The following is a 17725-nucleotide window of genomic DNA, read 5'->3' as shown; positions in this document are numbered from 1 at the left end:
CCATTAAAGTATATAGTCATATCCACGTTTCATTTAAATCTGTTGAAATTAGAAGTGCTTGCGCATGCGCGTCTTCAGAACAGACAAACACCGACTATTATGGCACTTACTGAGCACGGTGACGAGGAATGTCTGGACAAATATGTCATCTCCGCTTCCTCCTTCTTTGATCTTGCAGTCGAACTGTCCATTATCTGCTTCGTAGTTCGCACGTGCAATGACCAGGTCGTACCTTCCCTCGTGAGGTGCGAATTCAACCTCATAGTGAGCATCGAATGAGATTTCTTTTATTACTGCCACGTCTTTACCGTTCCTGTTACTTCGGTTCCAGTAATACTGAATATTGCGCGTGGCGAATGATGGATTGAACCTACACGGCAGCCGGACGTTTTCCCCGTCCATCACATCTTTAGTTTCATTTGGAAGAACTTGTGTGGTAACTAGACCTAGAAATATGTAGTATGAAAATTTAAAACAAAACAACATCAAACAAAGATTCCTTCAAAAGCTACGTGCAACAGGTGTTTTTTGTTTCGTAATAAATTAACCACTAGAACAACACGTAATTAAATGCGACACGTTAATAATGAAAAGTTTGTGTCAGGAAGCTTTATTATTTAATATGTGGAGAACAGATAATATACACACGTAAAATATTTGTTTCTGAGCGACCTCACCACTAAACAGTACACAGTTACCGTTTGAAATATTCTAAAATGTTTGTTTCTAAGCGACCTCACCACTAAACAGTACACAGTTACCGTTTGAAATATTCTAAAATGTTTGTTTCTAAGCACCTCACCACTAAACACTACACAGTTACCGTTTGAAATATTCTAAAATGTTTGTTTCTAAGCGACCTCACCACTAAACAGTACACAGTTACCGTTTGAAATATTCTAAAATGTTTGTTTCTAAGCACCTCACCACTAAACACTACACAGTTACCGTTTGAAATATTCTAAAATGTTTGTTTCTAAGCGACCTCACCACTAAACAGTACACAGTTACCGTTTGAAATATTCTAAAATATTTGTTTCTAAGCACCTCACCACTAAACACTACACAGTTACCGTTTGAAATATTCTAAAATGTTTGTTTCTAAGCGACCTCACCACTAAACAGTACACAGTTACCGTTTGAAATATTCTAAAATGTTTGTTTCTAAGCGACCTCACCACTAAACACTACACAGTTACCGTTTGAAATATTCTAAAATGTTTGTTTCTAAGCACCTCACCACTAAACACTACACAGTTACCGTTTGAAATATTCTAAAATGTTTGTTTCTAAGCGACCTCACCACTAAACAGTACACAGTTACCGTTTGAAATATTCTAAAATGTTTGTTTCTAAGCGACCTCACCACTAAACAGTACACAGTTACCGTTTGAAATATTCTAAAATGTTTGTTTCTAAGCACCTCACCACTAAACACTACACAGTTACCGTTTGAAATATTCTAAAATGTTTGTTTCTAAGCGACCTCACCACTAAACAGTACACAGTTACCGTTTGAAATATTCTAAAATGTTTGTTTCTAAGCGACCTCACCACTAAACAGTACACAGTTACCGTTTGAAATATTCTAAAATGTTTGTTTCTAAGCACCTCACCACTAAACACTACACAGTTACCGTTTGAAATATTCTAAAATGTTTGTTTCTAAGCGACCTCACCACTAAACAGTACACAGTTACCGTTTGAAATATTCTAAAATGTTTGTTTCTAAGCACCTCACCACTAAACACTACACAGTTACCGTTTGAAATATTCTAAAATGTTTGTTTCTAAGCGACCTCACCACTAAACAGTACACAGTTACCGTTTGAAATATTCTAAAATGTTTGTTTCTAAGCGACCTCACCACTAAACAGTACACAGTTACCGTTTGAACTAATCATATATTATTAACACCGAAATGATTACTTTGCTGAAACTGATTCAGGTAACACGTAGTATTACATTAATGTAAAGTAAAAAATAACCCCTTTGTTGATTACGTCTAGAAACGTAATACTATAAAGTTTACGATTTTTGTTGAATACACAGTATATTTAAATAAATAATATTCGGTAATGTTTGTTGTCAGATACCGTCGCATTCATATTTAAACTGTGTTTTACTTGAAGACCCTGACCGTTGGATTCACAACGCTTACAGTAAACAAACTTTATTGGTGTATGTAAGTCAGACCTTTCTCATATCAGTTGAGCACTTGGACATTGGATCATTCGTGTGGGTTTTACACTTGTTTTTCGTTACTTTAGCACGAAGTGCTAACTAGTGATGTCTATCTGTTTCTTGTTCTACAAGACTCAGAGAAAACACAGTAACAATACGAATAACATCTTCATACATAAGCAAACAGCGATGAAACGTAAATGCACACCTACTCATTTATGTTTATGATTTATTTATTACTAATACTAGCTGTTCACGAAAGGTTTTATATGGTGTTGAACGAAAATATAAATCTACATTTTTGGCGAGATATTAAAGCAACAGGTGAGTAAAATGCGGTAACTGGTTTATTTCAAATAGTTTCTTATGTGTTGCGTGTGATCGCATTTAGTAAAGCAGAGGACAATGTCTGATTTCAGTACTTGAATAACAAGTTACTTCTACCAAGTTAGGAGGAACAAGATTACAAAGATTGGGGAAGGAGGGGGGGGTAAAGTGATGGAAAGGTACTAGATGGAAGAATAATAATACCGGTTTTTCAGTTACAAAATTATGAACACTTATCAAACAGGAAGTATTCTGTACTGAACTGGTTTCACGTACGAACCATGTTGTTCCTTATACGTTTAGTTGTCATGGAAGGTGCAATTCCTATGTATCTAAAACGTTCAAAGCGTTGCCTACTAGATAGGACTACAGTACTAAAACTACCTAATACAACACTGCAAGATACAGTTCATCAGTTTGTAACGGACGTTTTCACGAACCACTGCTCTGAACTTTAAAAACGACGTTTCTAGTTTCTTCACTGGTGGAGCTGTTTAATTTTTATGTCCGAATATTATTTATATAAATTAAATTATACAACAGAATGTCATTCAAACACTGAATTATAATTAACATGCGCTCAATGAATACATGAAAATTACGACAAAGACCGAGAAGAAGGGAAAATGTGAAAATGTCTAGTTAAAACCAACTGTTATTTCTATGTTTAACTTGTCGTTTTAGCATAACAATTGGCCCGGCATGGCCAGGTGGGTTAAGGCGTTCGACTCGTAATATGAAGGTCGCGGGTTCGAATCATCGCACCAAACATGTTCGCCCTTTCAGCCGTGGGGGTGTATAATGTGACGGTCAATCCCACTATTCGTTGGTAAAAGAGTAGCCCAAGAGGTGGCGGTGGGTGGTGATGACTAGCTGCCTTCTCTCTAGTCTTACACTGCTAAATTAGGGGACGGCTTGCACAGATAGCTCTCGCGTAGCTTTGCACGAAATTCAAAAACAAACCAAACTATTACAGACAAATTGTAAACGCTATAGCAAGTGTTAATAATAAAATAAGTTACATGTCACACTGTCACAAACAGTGTTCTTGTCATACACCAACTAATGTTCAATTTTAATAGACTATTTTCGACAGGATTTGAAATTTTCAAATTAAAAATAACCTTGTTCTCACGCCATCTCCACGTGAGGGCAACTGTTCAGAAAGATAGCCCTCGAGTAGCTTTGTGCGAAATTAAAAAACAAGCAAGCATAACAATTAGTAAAAGCAACTTCGCTGTCACACGTCAGTTATACGAACTGCAAATTACGAAGTTACGGCTATCTGGGGTAAAGATTCACATGTGATTTAAAGTCATTTTGTTTTACAACATTAAGGGTCTTCAGTATGTCCGTTATATTACTGGAATAGAAATAGTAAAAACAATCGTAAAAACGCCTTGCTCATTTTACCCACCAGAGGGCTTGTAAAAAAAATTCTCAACAGGGTACCACTGGAAGAAAGGAAATGCAAGTGTCAGTTGATGACTGCTGTCCCAGTAGGGTGAAACACCACACTGGATGTTCTGGGCAAATCCAATTCACATCGCCCTAGTGGTTTATTAGCCTTTTCGATATGCTGAAAAAACATAAATAAACCAATCGTGTAATAGAGACAACATGGCTTCCAACAGTGTAGGAAGATCGTCTGAGATTATCAAATGAAAAGTGAGATAATAAAACAGTTTGTTGCTCTGTTTTGGAAGTAAAACAATTGCCGCGTAGCGAATTCAGTTTTTATTTTCGAAAACAGTAAATTAGGAATAAAATGTCAACTCTGACCGTTAATGGCTGGAGAGGAAGTAAAAGGCGTCTTTTCTTTACAAACAGGTTTGTTTTTTGAATTTCGCGAAAAGCTACACAAGAGCTATCTGCGCCAGCCGTCCCTAATTTAGCAGTGTAAGACAAGAAGGAAGGTAACAAGTCATCACCACCCACCGCCAACTTTTGGACTACTTTTTTACCAACGAATAGTGGGATTGACCGTCGCATTATAATGCACTCATGGTTGAGAGGGCAAGCATGTTTGGTGCGACCGGGATTCGAATCCGCGACCCTCGGATTATGAGTCGAACGTCTTAACCCGCCTGGCCGTGCCGGGACCCACACCGGTAAACCCGGCAATCCAAATATTTCCGACATTCCATTTGGATTTAATCCAATCAGGTACAATTTGTGTGTGTGTGTGTTAGAAACACGAAACAATGAAAATTACGAATATTTTTATCTCTGTAATGCTCGCCAGGTGTTGAACAAAAGCTTTTTTTACGTGTTTTTTTTCAGCCACAATGAATTTTTCGTGATTAAAAATCGTAATAAAAAAGTAAAAACGAAAGGTATATAGCAAAATAACTGCGCTTTGCACATTGTAGTGATCAAACTCGGAATTTTAGCGTTATGAGCCCACAAGCCTAAAGCTGAGACACTAGGGAATGCAACTTTTGAAATCGTTAGCTTGTTTCTGTTTGTTTTAAATCTTATGCAAAGCTACACGAGGGCTATCTGCGCTAGTCATTCCTAATTTAGCAGTGTAAGACTAAAGGGAAGGTAGTTAGTCATCACCAACCACTGCCAACTCTTGGGCTACTCTTTTATCAACGAATAGTGGGATTGACCGTCACATTATAATACCCCTATGACTGAAAGGCCGAGCATGTTTGGTGTGACGGAGATTCGAACCCTCGACCCTGGGATTACGAATCGAGCGTTTTAACCACCTGGCCGTGCCGGGGCCAAAATGAGAACTTCACATGTCGGTAATCGAACCCGGTTCTCCTGGATGAAAGCCAGGTATCCTAGCCACTAGAACACATGGGATATGAAATAGCTAGCTTTGAAAATATGCTGAGTTACAAAAGTAAATTATTTGTGATAATTTAACTTTTAAAGATATATGTTGCACATAATAAATTCTTATTTATTTATATTTTAGATAGAAGTATATGAAAAAAATAAAACCGTTATCCAAACATCTATTTCCGTAGAGATATGCCCAAGTACTGCTATGTTTGAATACTCTCCACAGAAAAAATGCAGTTTTTTTAGGTTAATATGCTTTGGGGAAGTGAGAAATTTAACGATTAGGGCAAGCTTTAGTTCATATAAACTGTATTACAATTGCTAGAGCGTTGGTGTGGTCGTATTGAAATACTTTGTTAGAGCAATAAACAAGTCGGTGTTCTTGAAACGCCAACAACCTTAAGTGCATTTATTGCACAAAACGCCCTTTGTTTACGTTATTTGGTATTTTGACCAATTAACCATCTCTAAATGGTCACCGAAATGCGGGCAGTTAGGCCTTGAAGCATCTAGTCCGTCTAAGTCTTATGATGGTACCAGCAGAACAAAGCAGTTTGTCCTTGAAACAGAGGGTTTATCAGACAGAGGCGGCATTTATTATTTTAAAAGTGCATTTGAAACAACCAACATAAACTTTATTTCTATTACTAAGGGTGGAGGTATGACTACAAGACATTGCCCGCAGTAACAAGCACAAGATGGACGTTTGTTAACGTTGCTAAGAAACAACTTTTAACGTGCCTTGAAACACCGTCAGAATCGTAGTTACGAACGTGATCACGCACTCTGTTTGCCTGCAAGCCCTGAAATTAAAAAAAAAATTAATTTCCATCAATGTAGCTATAACTTAACAATGGTTAGTTTCAGCCTAGACTCAATACCAAAGCTGCAGTGAAATTTGGTATCTTATAATGCACGTGGTGGGCACATTTAACTTTAATATGTTTCCGGATTCATGCCTAGTTTTATAGTTTATAGCTTTACTATCAAGTCACATTAAATAAACGATTATTTTATTTTAAATTTCGCGCAAAGTTACCCTAAGGTGTATGTACTAGCTACCTCTTAATTAACAGTGTAAGAAACTCTCTTACCAAGGAATAGTGGGATTGACCGCACATTGTAATGACTGAAATGGCTAGAATTTTGTGTGTGTGTGTGTGTGGGAGGGGAGAAGGAATAGAGATCCCAGCCCACACCCCGCAAACTGCGAGTCAAGTACTTCAACCACGTGGCTATGCCGGGCCATTTAAATTAACGAAGTGTCAGTTATTACAAGGCATGTTTTGTGATTATTACCGATGTATCAGTTTAAATCTACTGTTTAATTTGAACCTGAGAAACTGTCAATACTCTTTATAGATCTTTCTTTACTTTAACCTAAAAATATTGAAGGAGATTTGGCATATACTGTAAAACAAGTTACGCCAGCATTTCACAAACACTTTTAACGAAAGTTACGTTTGAAACCAAATTTTGTTTTTTTTTCTTTCAAGGAAATTATCAACTCCAATGTTACTGGTGATAACGTGTTTAAATACCATGAACTAACGGGTATTAACATGCTAATCTACAAATCAAACATTAGTTTGTTTGTTTGTTTTTGAATTTAGGCAAAGCTACACGAGTTCTATCAACCTTAGCAGTCCCTAATTTAGCATTGTGAGACTAGAGGGAAGGCAGTTAGTTAATCATCACCACTCACCGCCAACTCTTAGGTTACTCTTTTACCAACGAATAGTGAAATTAGCCGTCACTATATAACGCCCCCACAGTTGAAGGGGCGAGCATGTTTGGTGTGACGGGGATTCGAACCCGCGATCCTCAGATTACGAGTCGAGTGCCTTAACTACCTGGCCATAGCGGTCCTCAAACAATTAGTGAAAATGAAGGGAAAAGCGCTAATGAGAGATTTGTTTAGTTTAAACACAGAACAGTCCTGTCGGCAAATAGAGGAAAACAATAGAAAGAAATAGACTTATGTAAAAAATAAAAGTTCAATCATTTGTAAATTTAGACGCGAAACGAGTTAAACATATAAACATTTATTTATTTGAATTTTCCGCGAAAACCTGTCTGTTCATAATTATCTGTGATTTCGAGGTAATGAACTAGAAGGAAAGCAGTTTGTTAATGACACCTGAATACACAGTCAGGGCACGTTAATTACTGAGTCACCATCGACTCCTATTTATGTGTTCAAATGGTCAAGTAATTGCACATAAATAATTGGTCACTAGGTAAGATAATTCTTGTTCAGAGGAAAATGTTTTGATGAAAACTCAAGAGAACTGAAAACACGTCTGAGAATATTATACTTTTAGAATTTTCTGGAGTCACAGCCAATTTGCCAAGGCCCTTTGCTGTTTAAACACGGTTGGATGACAGCAAAGATAGCCAGTTAATCAGCCAACTTTGTTTTACTGCGTATGTATAAGCGTTATATGAAAAATAATGGTTTTTTCCAAAAGAGGTAACATCTCTGTTTGGCTAATCTGAGTAATCTCTTCTTTCTATTTCATAACTAACTTCCTTGTTCCTAAAAACATAATTTATAGTGACGTGAAACAATTGTCTTATACAGGAAACAAAATACAGCCATTCTTAACTTTAAACAAAGCAATATGAACACAGGGGTCCTTGATGATAGACAAGGAAGAAAACGGTTAGTGAGTAGCAACCACTGCTAACTCTTGGGGCACTCTTACCCCCCGCTTGTAAAGTGGTAAGTCTACGGATTTACAATGCTAAAAGTAAGGGTTCGATTCCCATCGGTGGGCTCAGCAGATAGCTCGATATGGTTTTGCTATAAGAAAACACACACACACACACACATCAAACTCACGCCTGACCTACAAGCATAATTTGAATGGCATGTTTACCGTTCCAGTGTTCACTATCATTTTGGGGGGGGGGCAACGGATCGCGAACTATGACTTTTAATTATTGTCAAAAGTGAATACAGTTGTGTTGTAATAAGTTATATGTACCGACTTTTTTCTTTAAAACTGATTGAAATCTCAAAGAAAACGTAAATATAGTGGTATTTAAGTCCACAACTCGTAGAAAACAACAACACAGGAGCAATAACAACTTACACTCAGAGTAAGTTACACGTACTTAGAACAAAATCAATGGATTCTCAAAACTCAAATCATATGGAACGCTTATATGTATTTAAGATTAATTAATCAGAAATCCAAGTAAATAGTGTAAGTGCTACAATATGTAAGGCGGAACACAAACTTTGTGCCAATGTCACATAAAGCCAAATGTTTAAGGCACAATGAAGTCTAATATTATATAACACAATGTCTAAAGCACAATGCACACTTTGTTCTAATTCTTTCTAACGTACAATATTTACAATGCACGTAAAGTATCCATTTTTTTTTGTATTCAGAAGTGTATATTGCACATATCTTCTTAATACATCGGATGTTTTTGTGCGCATATATATACTACCTACGTAACGGTTAAAGTAGGCATATTCGGAGCCTCAATTCGAATATAATCCATTTTGTTTCGAGGTGCTTGTCCTTGAAGTTAAGAATTTAGCCTTAGAGAGGGGGAAAAATAAACCGTACGGGCAAAATACCAGTAGCAGCACGTATCTGCTTACCATAACCATGACGTAACATAATTACAGGGCACAGACAATACCAGAGGGTTAGAACTATTATGTGTTTTTGTTGGAGGCTGACCGAGTCACGCTGGGCATTATACATTAACTAAGAACTAATGCGTTTAAAATGCAGAAGCCCAAACTAAAATTAGGGGAGAGAGACAGCTAACACTGCAAGATAATTTTTTTTAATAACCGTGTGTTAGATTATGGCTGATGTTTAAGAGTGAACTTAGAAATCACTTCTGCGGTTTAACATACTTCTGAGCATTGGCAAGTTTGTTCACTGGCCCCTGGCACTAGAGCAGCCGGACGAAATAAATTTCAAAACAAAATGCTACATATTTTACTGTGTTTTATATACGCATTCGATATTTTACGAAACACCAATAAAAACATCCCTTGAGCTTATCGGTCGTTCTCCAATAAAATTAATGGCTAACTAAGCTCCGAGTGTTTAGTTTTTTTTAATCGTTATAACCATCTCCGCCCCTGCTTCGGAGAAACCTCATTTCCAGACGGTTAAAACAAAGTCGTGACGCAGAAGTCCAAGTGGCTGATTTGAACGTGCTGATAAGATCTCACGTGCTGACTAAAAACCATGTTAATCTTGTTTGCTTTGCACATCTGGTGGATAGGTATCAAATCCAGACTTCAACCTGTGAGATCTTAAACAACAAAGCACGGAGGATTTCTCAACCGTAGGAAACTAGTCGTGTATATTGTTCGGCGATGTAATCCATCAAAATCGTTTTGGTCGTTTTGGAAGAAATAGCAGGGAAATAAAAAATTATTTATTCGCTGAGTATTATTTCTGACTGTATTGTCGAGAATGAAACAATAAACCATAAGAACTCCGTCCGTATCTTTAACTGCCAATGTTCCAAATTTTTCGTATTTTCGTCACGTTGACAGACAATCTTTGAAAGATTCGATTTTCTTTTATCTTTTTTGAATTTCGCGCAACACTACACGAGAGCTATCTGCGCTAGCAGTCCCTAATTTAGCAGTGTAAGACTACAGGGAAGGCAGCCAGTCATCAACCACCCACCACCAACTCTTGGGCTACTCTTTTATGAACCAATAATGGTAACTTATAACACCCCTACGGCTGAAAGGACGAGCATGTTTGATGTGACGGGGATTGGAGCCCGCGATCTTCGATTTGTGTCAATGAAGGTTGTTTGTTTTTTTTACAAAAGTTAGATCCTTAGAACTCCACATCAGCTCAAAAAGAGAAAACACAATAATTTAGTTGGTGTAAACTTCAGGTCTTGGAATAAAAAAGTTTAGTTCCATCCAAAGTTCTACAAATAACTCAACGTAACTTTTTAGCTGAAGATCAGAAAAAACAATCCACACCACCTATTATTTTACCAATAGTGGATTATAATAACCCATGGCTGAAGGAGAGAGCATATTTAATGTGACGAGAGATTCGAACCCATGAGGCACTGATCGCAAGTTGAAAGCGCTAACCACCACATCTGTAATACTGACGAAGAGATAAGTTGTTGCTACTAATGAAAAACAATGTTGAATGAACAACAGTAAGTTTAGTCACGTTTCCAAGAAATGTGATGATTTACATTTGTCGTGATTTGATTGGCTACGTGCCTGTGCATCTTCCAATAAAAAATCAAATAGGATAAAATATACTATTTATTAATATAGTTTACACAACATTTATGCGTTCAGAGCAGTAAAATTACAACGAAGTTTTTTAGGTCTACAATGAGACGAGTCTAAGATGGCTTCCAATAGTCAGGTACAAAAGGTAATGGTATATGGGCCCTAAACCCCTGTAACATACCAGATGGTCAGTTGAGCCAGAGATATAGGTACCGTGGATAATGGGAGCTATCTGTCCTTCAGTTAAATTGCACCAATCCATCACTAATGCATTAGGCTACATTTGATACTGGTTTAAGTTATACTGAGTTATTTATTTTAAAATGCAGGGGGCGTTTTTCATTAAAATTCTTACTTTAGCTGCGTTTTTATGACCACTTTGCGGGATAAATTGTTTTAGTTTAATTAAAGGCAACCGCTTAGAAATAATTCAGAATTATTGTTCATACTCAAAAGACATTAATAAGTAGTCAAATAGTAAAAACATTAAATTTATATTTTTAGGCCTAATGGATTAGTTTCAGCTATAAACACTTTAAACGTTACTTTAAACGGATATGTAAATCTAAGAGGAATAACCATCAGTTTCAGACAATTCTTGTTTTATGGCAATAATAATAATAATAACTAGCAAAGAAAAGTTCTTGGTTATATTAAGAACAACTTTGCAAGATTGTAAACAAGTCTAAATTATAGTTTTATGAATTTTTTCCTCCTTAAAATAAACTTACACATAATTTCGGGCGTGCATAGTTTGGAAAATGTAAATGCAAATGCATCAGTAAACGAATATTGTAACGTGAAAATCTGACAAAATTTTACGAAGAATTATTAATCTGATTTTCAGTTTTGTCTTCTTGTTACTATTTGAAACTTCTGCTTTCCACGTACAGTCTCATGAAGAAATGAATGTCGTGAAATCAGAAACATTCCTGATGATCGTGTAAACACACAGACAGTTTTCCTCTATTTTTTATGAACTAGCCTCACGAACCAGGATACAAAAGAACATTCCTAGTGATCGTGTAAATACACAGACGATTTTCTTGGGTCTTTTATCCTCTAACTTCACGAACCTGGATACGAAGAAACGTTTCAAGTAATGGCGTAAATTTAAAGACAGCTTTCTTTCATACTTTATCAGCTAATTTACCAATATAGATACAAAGACTTAACTTACATAGGGACAGGTCGTACTGGTAATTCATGAGCATTTGAGATGTAAATACCATTCGAGTTTAAAAGTAACAAGAAACTACCTCACAGATATCACTTTTTAGTCTCTGTCTGAGGGTCGCGGGTTCGAATCCTCGTTACACCAAACATGCTCGCTCTTTCGGCCGTGGGGACGTTATAATGTGCGGTCAATCCCACTATTCGTTGGTAAAAGAGTAGCCCAAGAGTTGGCGGTGGGCGGTGATGAGTAGCTGCCTTCCCTCTACTCTTACACTGCTAAATTAGGGACGGCTAGCGCAGATACCCTTCATGTAGCTATACGCGAAATTCAAAAGAAGTCAAACAAACAATCAATCCGACCAAAATCTATAAAAAGTAGACTGACCAGGTGATTAAGACACTCGACTCGTAATCTGAGGGTCGCTGGTTCGTATCCCCGTCACACCAAACATGTTCGCTCTTTCAGCCGTGGGGGCGTTATAATGTCACGTTCAATCCAACTATACGTTGGTAAAAGAGTACCCTAAAATTAGGCGGTGGGTGGTGATGACTAGTTGCCTTCCCTCTAGTCTTACACTGCTAAATTAGGGACGACTAGCGCAGATAGCCCTCGTGTAGTTTGCGCGAAATTAAAAAGAAAAAAAAAACTCTTAGTTTGTAACGAAAATTAGTTTGGTTTGTTTTTAATTTCGCGCAGAGCTACATGAGGGTTATTTGCGACCCTCAGCTTACGACTCAAGTACCTTAACCATCTGGCCATGCCGGGCTAAAATTGCTGGCAGGTAATACAAACCTGAAGATTTTAGTAAACTTTGTGTTACAGGGCAAAAACAAAACAATTTGAAATAAGAATACAACAGAAAACAATGAAACAACTTAAAAAGCAGTGTATTCACTTATTACACGTGACTGTTGTACATCTAGCTACAAATAAAAGCATCGCATTAATAAGAAATCACAAATAAATACACCCAAAATATAAACTTAATTTAATCTATTTGGTTTGTAACATTCTATACAGAGGTATTTAGTCGCCCTAGTGGCACAGCGGCATGTCTGCGAAATCGCACCGTTAGATGTTGGATTTCGATACTCGTTGTGAACAGAGCACATTGTGTAGCTTTCAAACATAAATAAAATATTTGTTTTTATTTCCACTTCATGATCAGCAACCACTAACAAATAAACACACGAAATCTCGCTAATATATTCAGTTTAACAGAATAAGACAAAACACCGAATAATTAGTAATAATTTACTCAGAAAATAGCATTATGCCCAATCGTAATGAAGAAGCTATTACTGAAACGGCAGGTTTCTAAGCTAATTTATATGAACTTTTTTGTTCCAGTTTCAAGTTCAACAATGAACGTGTAACATTTCTTAGGGCTACGACTCCCATTATTTTAGAAAAGTGCCACTAGCTATTCCTAAGTAACCTTCCCCTATGTAACAGCTACTGTTTCAGCCAGCACTCCAACTCGTTGTGATAAGACACCCTGTTGAGAACGGCCGTGCACTGAGGTCGTCAGCTGCGTTGTTGCAGGTAGAAACTGGTCATTATTATTTTATGATTTACTGTAGAAATTTACGAGAATAATCGCAGTGTTTGCTGCTCAGCCTATTGGTTTTGCGGTAATCACGGCTAAAAGGGCGAACATATTTGGTGCGACCGGGATTCGAACCCGCGACCCTCAGATTATGAGTCGGATGCCTTAACCACCTGGCCATGCCGGGGCCCAAGCGAACGGAGAAGAGCTTCTTTGTTAACCTTTCTTCGTTGAAGATCCAAGGTGAAATACCATCCGCCTATTATTTGAGGATGTATTTACACTGTATACACAGTCATGTTACAAGCATAGATTTGTTGAGTAACAAGTCACATGTGACGAGCTCTCTTTAGATTTTCGAGTTGCTGTTGGATATGTAAGGAAATTGAAGAAATTCATGTAAATTAAAGCAGAAAACCGGTTACACCTCTGCAGACCACGATGTAATCTAACAGCTTCTCGAGACGAAATTAGAATTGGCTTCCTTGGGAACACTTACAACATTGGATAAACCCGATTGGAAAAATAAAAATTTTACGTATATGTAGAATTCTGGTAGAAATTATCCTAAAGGCATTTCAAGCTAATAAAATTACTTTGGTACATATGCATTACACAAAAGAACATAATATCTTTCTTCGAGGCCCGGCATGGCCAGGTGGGTTAAGGCGTTCGACTCGTAATCTGAGGGTCGCGGGTTCGAATCCTGGTCGCACCAAATATGCTCGCCCTTTTAGCCGTGAGGGCGTTATAATGTGACGGTCAATCCCACTATTCGTTGATAAAAGAGTAGCCCAAGAGTTGGCGGTGGGTGGTGATGACTAGCTGCCCAGATAGCCCTCGAGTAGCTTTGTGCGAAATTCAAAACAAAACAAACAATCTCTCTTCGGTCTTTTGTCAACTGACCTCATGAATCTGGATACAAAAGAACATCCTTAATGACACCTTCATTTGGCAAGAATCTCGTTAAGGAAGTAGAGTACAAGCACGAGACAGTGACGACACACAGAGTCAGTCATTGTGTGTTTTCATCAGGACTTGGTGAAGAAAGTCATTTTAGAAGAAGATAAAATATATAAAGTTTAGTGTGAAATTCAATCACTCTTGGTTACATTGTTGAGGCTCTACTAGTAGGCCAGTGTTGCGTCAGTAAGAACTCATAGTGAGGGATACCATTTCAAGAACAGGATATAAAGAGTTTTAACTACTCACTACGTGTGCAAAAGGTAAAATGATTCGTAAAACAGATCAAGCACAATTAACATATTACCCTACCCCCCGGTAGGTAGATAGAAGTTTAGGGGCTTAAAACACTAAATTAGAGGTTTCGATTCCTCACGATTGTCAGAGTGTAGATAGTCCACTGTGCATCTTTTCGAAGAAAACAACAAAGCACGTGTTCTTGTATTTCATATTAAAACAACAAAGCACGTGTTCTTGTATTTCATATTAAAACAACAAAGCACGTGTTCTTGTATTTCATATTCGGAAGAAATAAAACATAACTAGTTGTCATATTTTGTAGTTATGTTTCGGTCGAAAGTGTTTACATATATTATATACTATTATATACTGTCCAAGAGCAAAAGCGAATATGTGTGTGTGTGTGTGTGTAAATGTTTGTTTGGAATTTTGTGTAAAGCTACATGAGGGTTATCTGCGATGGTTGTCCACAATTTAGCAGTGTAGGGCCACTACCTACTACCTACCGCCAACTCTTACATTACTCTTTAACCAACGAATAGTGGGATTTATCGTAACTTTATAACGCCTCCACGGGTAAAACGGCGAGCCTGTTTGGTGGAACAGGAACTTGAACCCTAAAGGGGCTCGGATTATAGGGTTTTTATCATATTAACATTTATCGGAAATGACCTCTAATTGTTTCACAGGTCATACTTAAGTTGTCTTCTTACAAACAGTGTTTTATGTTGTTGCTTTTTAGTTTCGCGCAAAACTACACGGACTGTCTACGCTAGCCATCACTAATTTAGTGGTGAAAGACTAGAGGGAAGGCACTCATGATGACGTGAAACCCACTTGAAGTAAAAATGTATCTCAAGATGGCTGGAATGGGTATTGAAACTTTTATTAAAATAAAGTAGAGAACAGCGTTTCGACCTTCTTAGGTCACCTTCAGGTTTGTAAACTCTATTTGTTAACTTGAAGATGACCTAAAAAGGTAAAAACGTTGTTCTACATTTTATTTTAATAAAAGCTTTAATACCCATACCAGTCGTCTTGAGATACATAGAGGGAAGTTAGTTAGTCATTACCACCCACCGCCAACTCTTGGGTTACTCTTTTACCAACGAATAGTGGGATTTACCGTAATTTTATAACACCCCTACGCCCTAACCACTAAAAAAACTCAATTTTAATTATTGACTAAGGACAAGGATACATGTATTTATGGCGTTGTGGCAAATCGACTATAATTTCAATATATAAATAAATGTTATATAAATATTTTGTTCTTATTCAAATCTGTTAAATGTTTTCTAATAGGGCTAATTGGTCGTGTGGTACGAGAGGTTCTTTGTATATCAGTTTTGAAACATGCGCAAAACATACCGCGTCTGTCATTGCATCTTGAAATCAGTTCATTAAAATTGTTACAATGTGCTTTCCTAACACTCTCTGCCATATTCGTCAACGTTAAGAGCATTTACTGTCCACACAGCTGTGATAAAAGCAGAAGATTGGAAACTGTTATCAGATGGCATCTTTCTTCCTGAAGAGACACCTTAACAAAGCAACCTGGGGCAAGTCAATGATACGATAAGATAAATGGTGATTGGAAAAGAAAGACATATACTTTCACGTGATGTAAAGCCCGACAGGAACCACATCAAGTATACCATCCGAGGCCGAACCACCATAGAGGCACCCCACTGTTTCCACACATAGTTTGTGGTTCCAGAAGCTTTATTGCAATACGGGCCTTATCTTTGAAAGAGATCAAATCCCCTACCGGGCTGCTAAAGAATTAACACACGAAAAGTCGTACGAGGTTTTATCACGTGACTTGTTTTCTGTGTTAGTTTCTTAGCTCTGTATTCAAGTTACCAAGATTTACTACACTCATATCTAGAGGGATTTACTTCGCAAACCAAAATGGTTAATGATTTGAAATTCAGACTGCATTAAGAAACCTTCTTTCTCCCCATATCTTGTAATGTTTATGAGGTAGAGGTCGGCTGTTTAACTGTTCGGCTGTTTAACTGTGGTATTACAGTAAGATACTTATTGAAGTAAATCATATGCTCAACTTCTTAAAAGAACTTTAAGATATAGCGAACTTTACAAAAGTAAACTTCATGAATTGAACACACGCAAAAGAAACTCGTTATTTAAGGATTAGATTAAATAGGACAAAGACTTACCTTAATCTGACACCAACACCATCTGGTTTACTTTAGCAATTAGAGACATTCAGATATAAATCGTCAGATAACAAATAAGAGTAATGCATTTCCTTAGGTCAGCGAACATCCACTTTTTCACATCAAAATGGAGTTCAAAACAGCTTAGTTTATGACCACCTTAAACATGACAACCATAGGAGAGCTTATGGCACGTTGCTTTAACAAAATAACTCATGGTGAATAAGAAATAGATAGCTGAATCTACTTTAGACTTAAATATGTTTCGTCTCTTGCGTTTTTAAAAGAATTATTCTCAAGAGTTCTGACATCTGCCGAGTACCCAAATGAAAAACAAATTTACCTACGTTTATTGTTTAAACACAAAACTCTGCGGCGAAACCTAAACCGAGTCGTTTATTTACAAACTAAAACCTGGGGGTGTGGTTGTTTTAAAGGAACACAGTGTTCCGCTACTATAAACTGGGTTTTCGGTTGTATAGACTCTGGGAAAAGAAGTATTCTGTTCTCCAAGGGACATTGAAAAATGTGCAGGTGCAGAATGTTTCCAAAAGGTCTACTTCATTTAGTTAAGCTTTGAAAAACTGGGTTGTTTTTTTTAATATAATACCTCTTATTCAAAGCTATCTAAAGCTCTGTTGTAAAGCTTAGGATGTTATTTTAACAGTCGGGCAAAGAACAGTTATGCTGCAAACAAGAAATATCCGCCTCGAGAAAAATAAATTTCATTTTTGGACAGTTTATCTCGGTTTCCCTTCGTTGTTACATGTATACAATGCTTAGAATCTCTATTGTGTCATTCGATTGTATGAGTTAATCCATTAACAATATTATATATTGTTAATTTAGGATCTTTTCTCAACATACCCCCCCCCAGCAGTTATTGTTTTTGTTTTTTCAAAGTTTATGTAAAGTTACTCGAGGGTTATCTCCACTGGCTGTCCCTAATTTCGAAGTGATGGACTAGACCCACCAGAGAAGGTGAAAGGCGTCTATTCGACACTAAAAACTGCTAACTCCAATCAAACAGTGATATTTGATTGCCA

The 17725-nt window shown here is 37.2% G+C and overlaps 1 protein-coding gene across 1 annotated transcript in view; it reads right to left on the bottom strand.

Annotated features, from left to right (window-relative positions):
- Positions 1 to 17725, bottom strand: part of LOC143222318 (contactin-2-like) — a 65916-nt gene that overhangs the window by 18809 nt on the left and 29382 nt on the right. Inside the window, exon 3 of the mRNA XM_076448689.1 lies at positions 111 to 446. Coding sequence (XP_076304804.1) covers positions 111 to 446 — 336 coding nt within the window. The remainder of the gene's footprint in view (positions 1 to 110; positions 447 to 17725) is intronic.

This window comes from Tachypleus tridentatus, chromosome 1, assembly GCF_004210375.1.
Source record: "Tachypleus tridentatus isolate NWPU-2018 chromosome 1, ASM421037v1, whole genome shotgun sequence".
Taxonomy (NCBI): domain Eukaryota; kingdom Metazoa; phylum Arthropoda; class Merostomata; order Xiphosura; family Limulidae; genus Tachypleus; species Tachypleus tridentatus.
The sequence above is the reverse complement of the archived record's forward strand: the minus strand, read 5'-3'. Positions and strand labels throughout refer to the sequence as shown.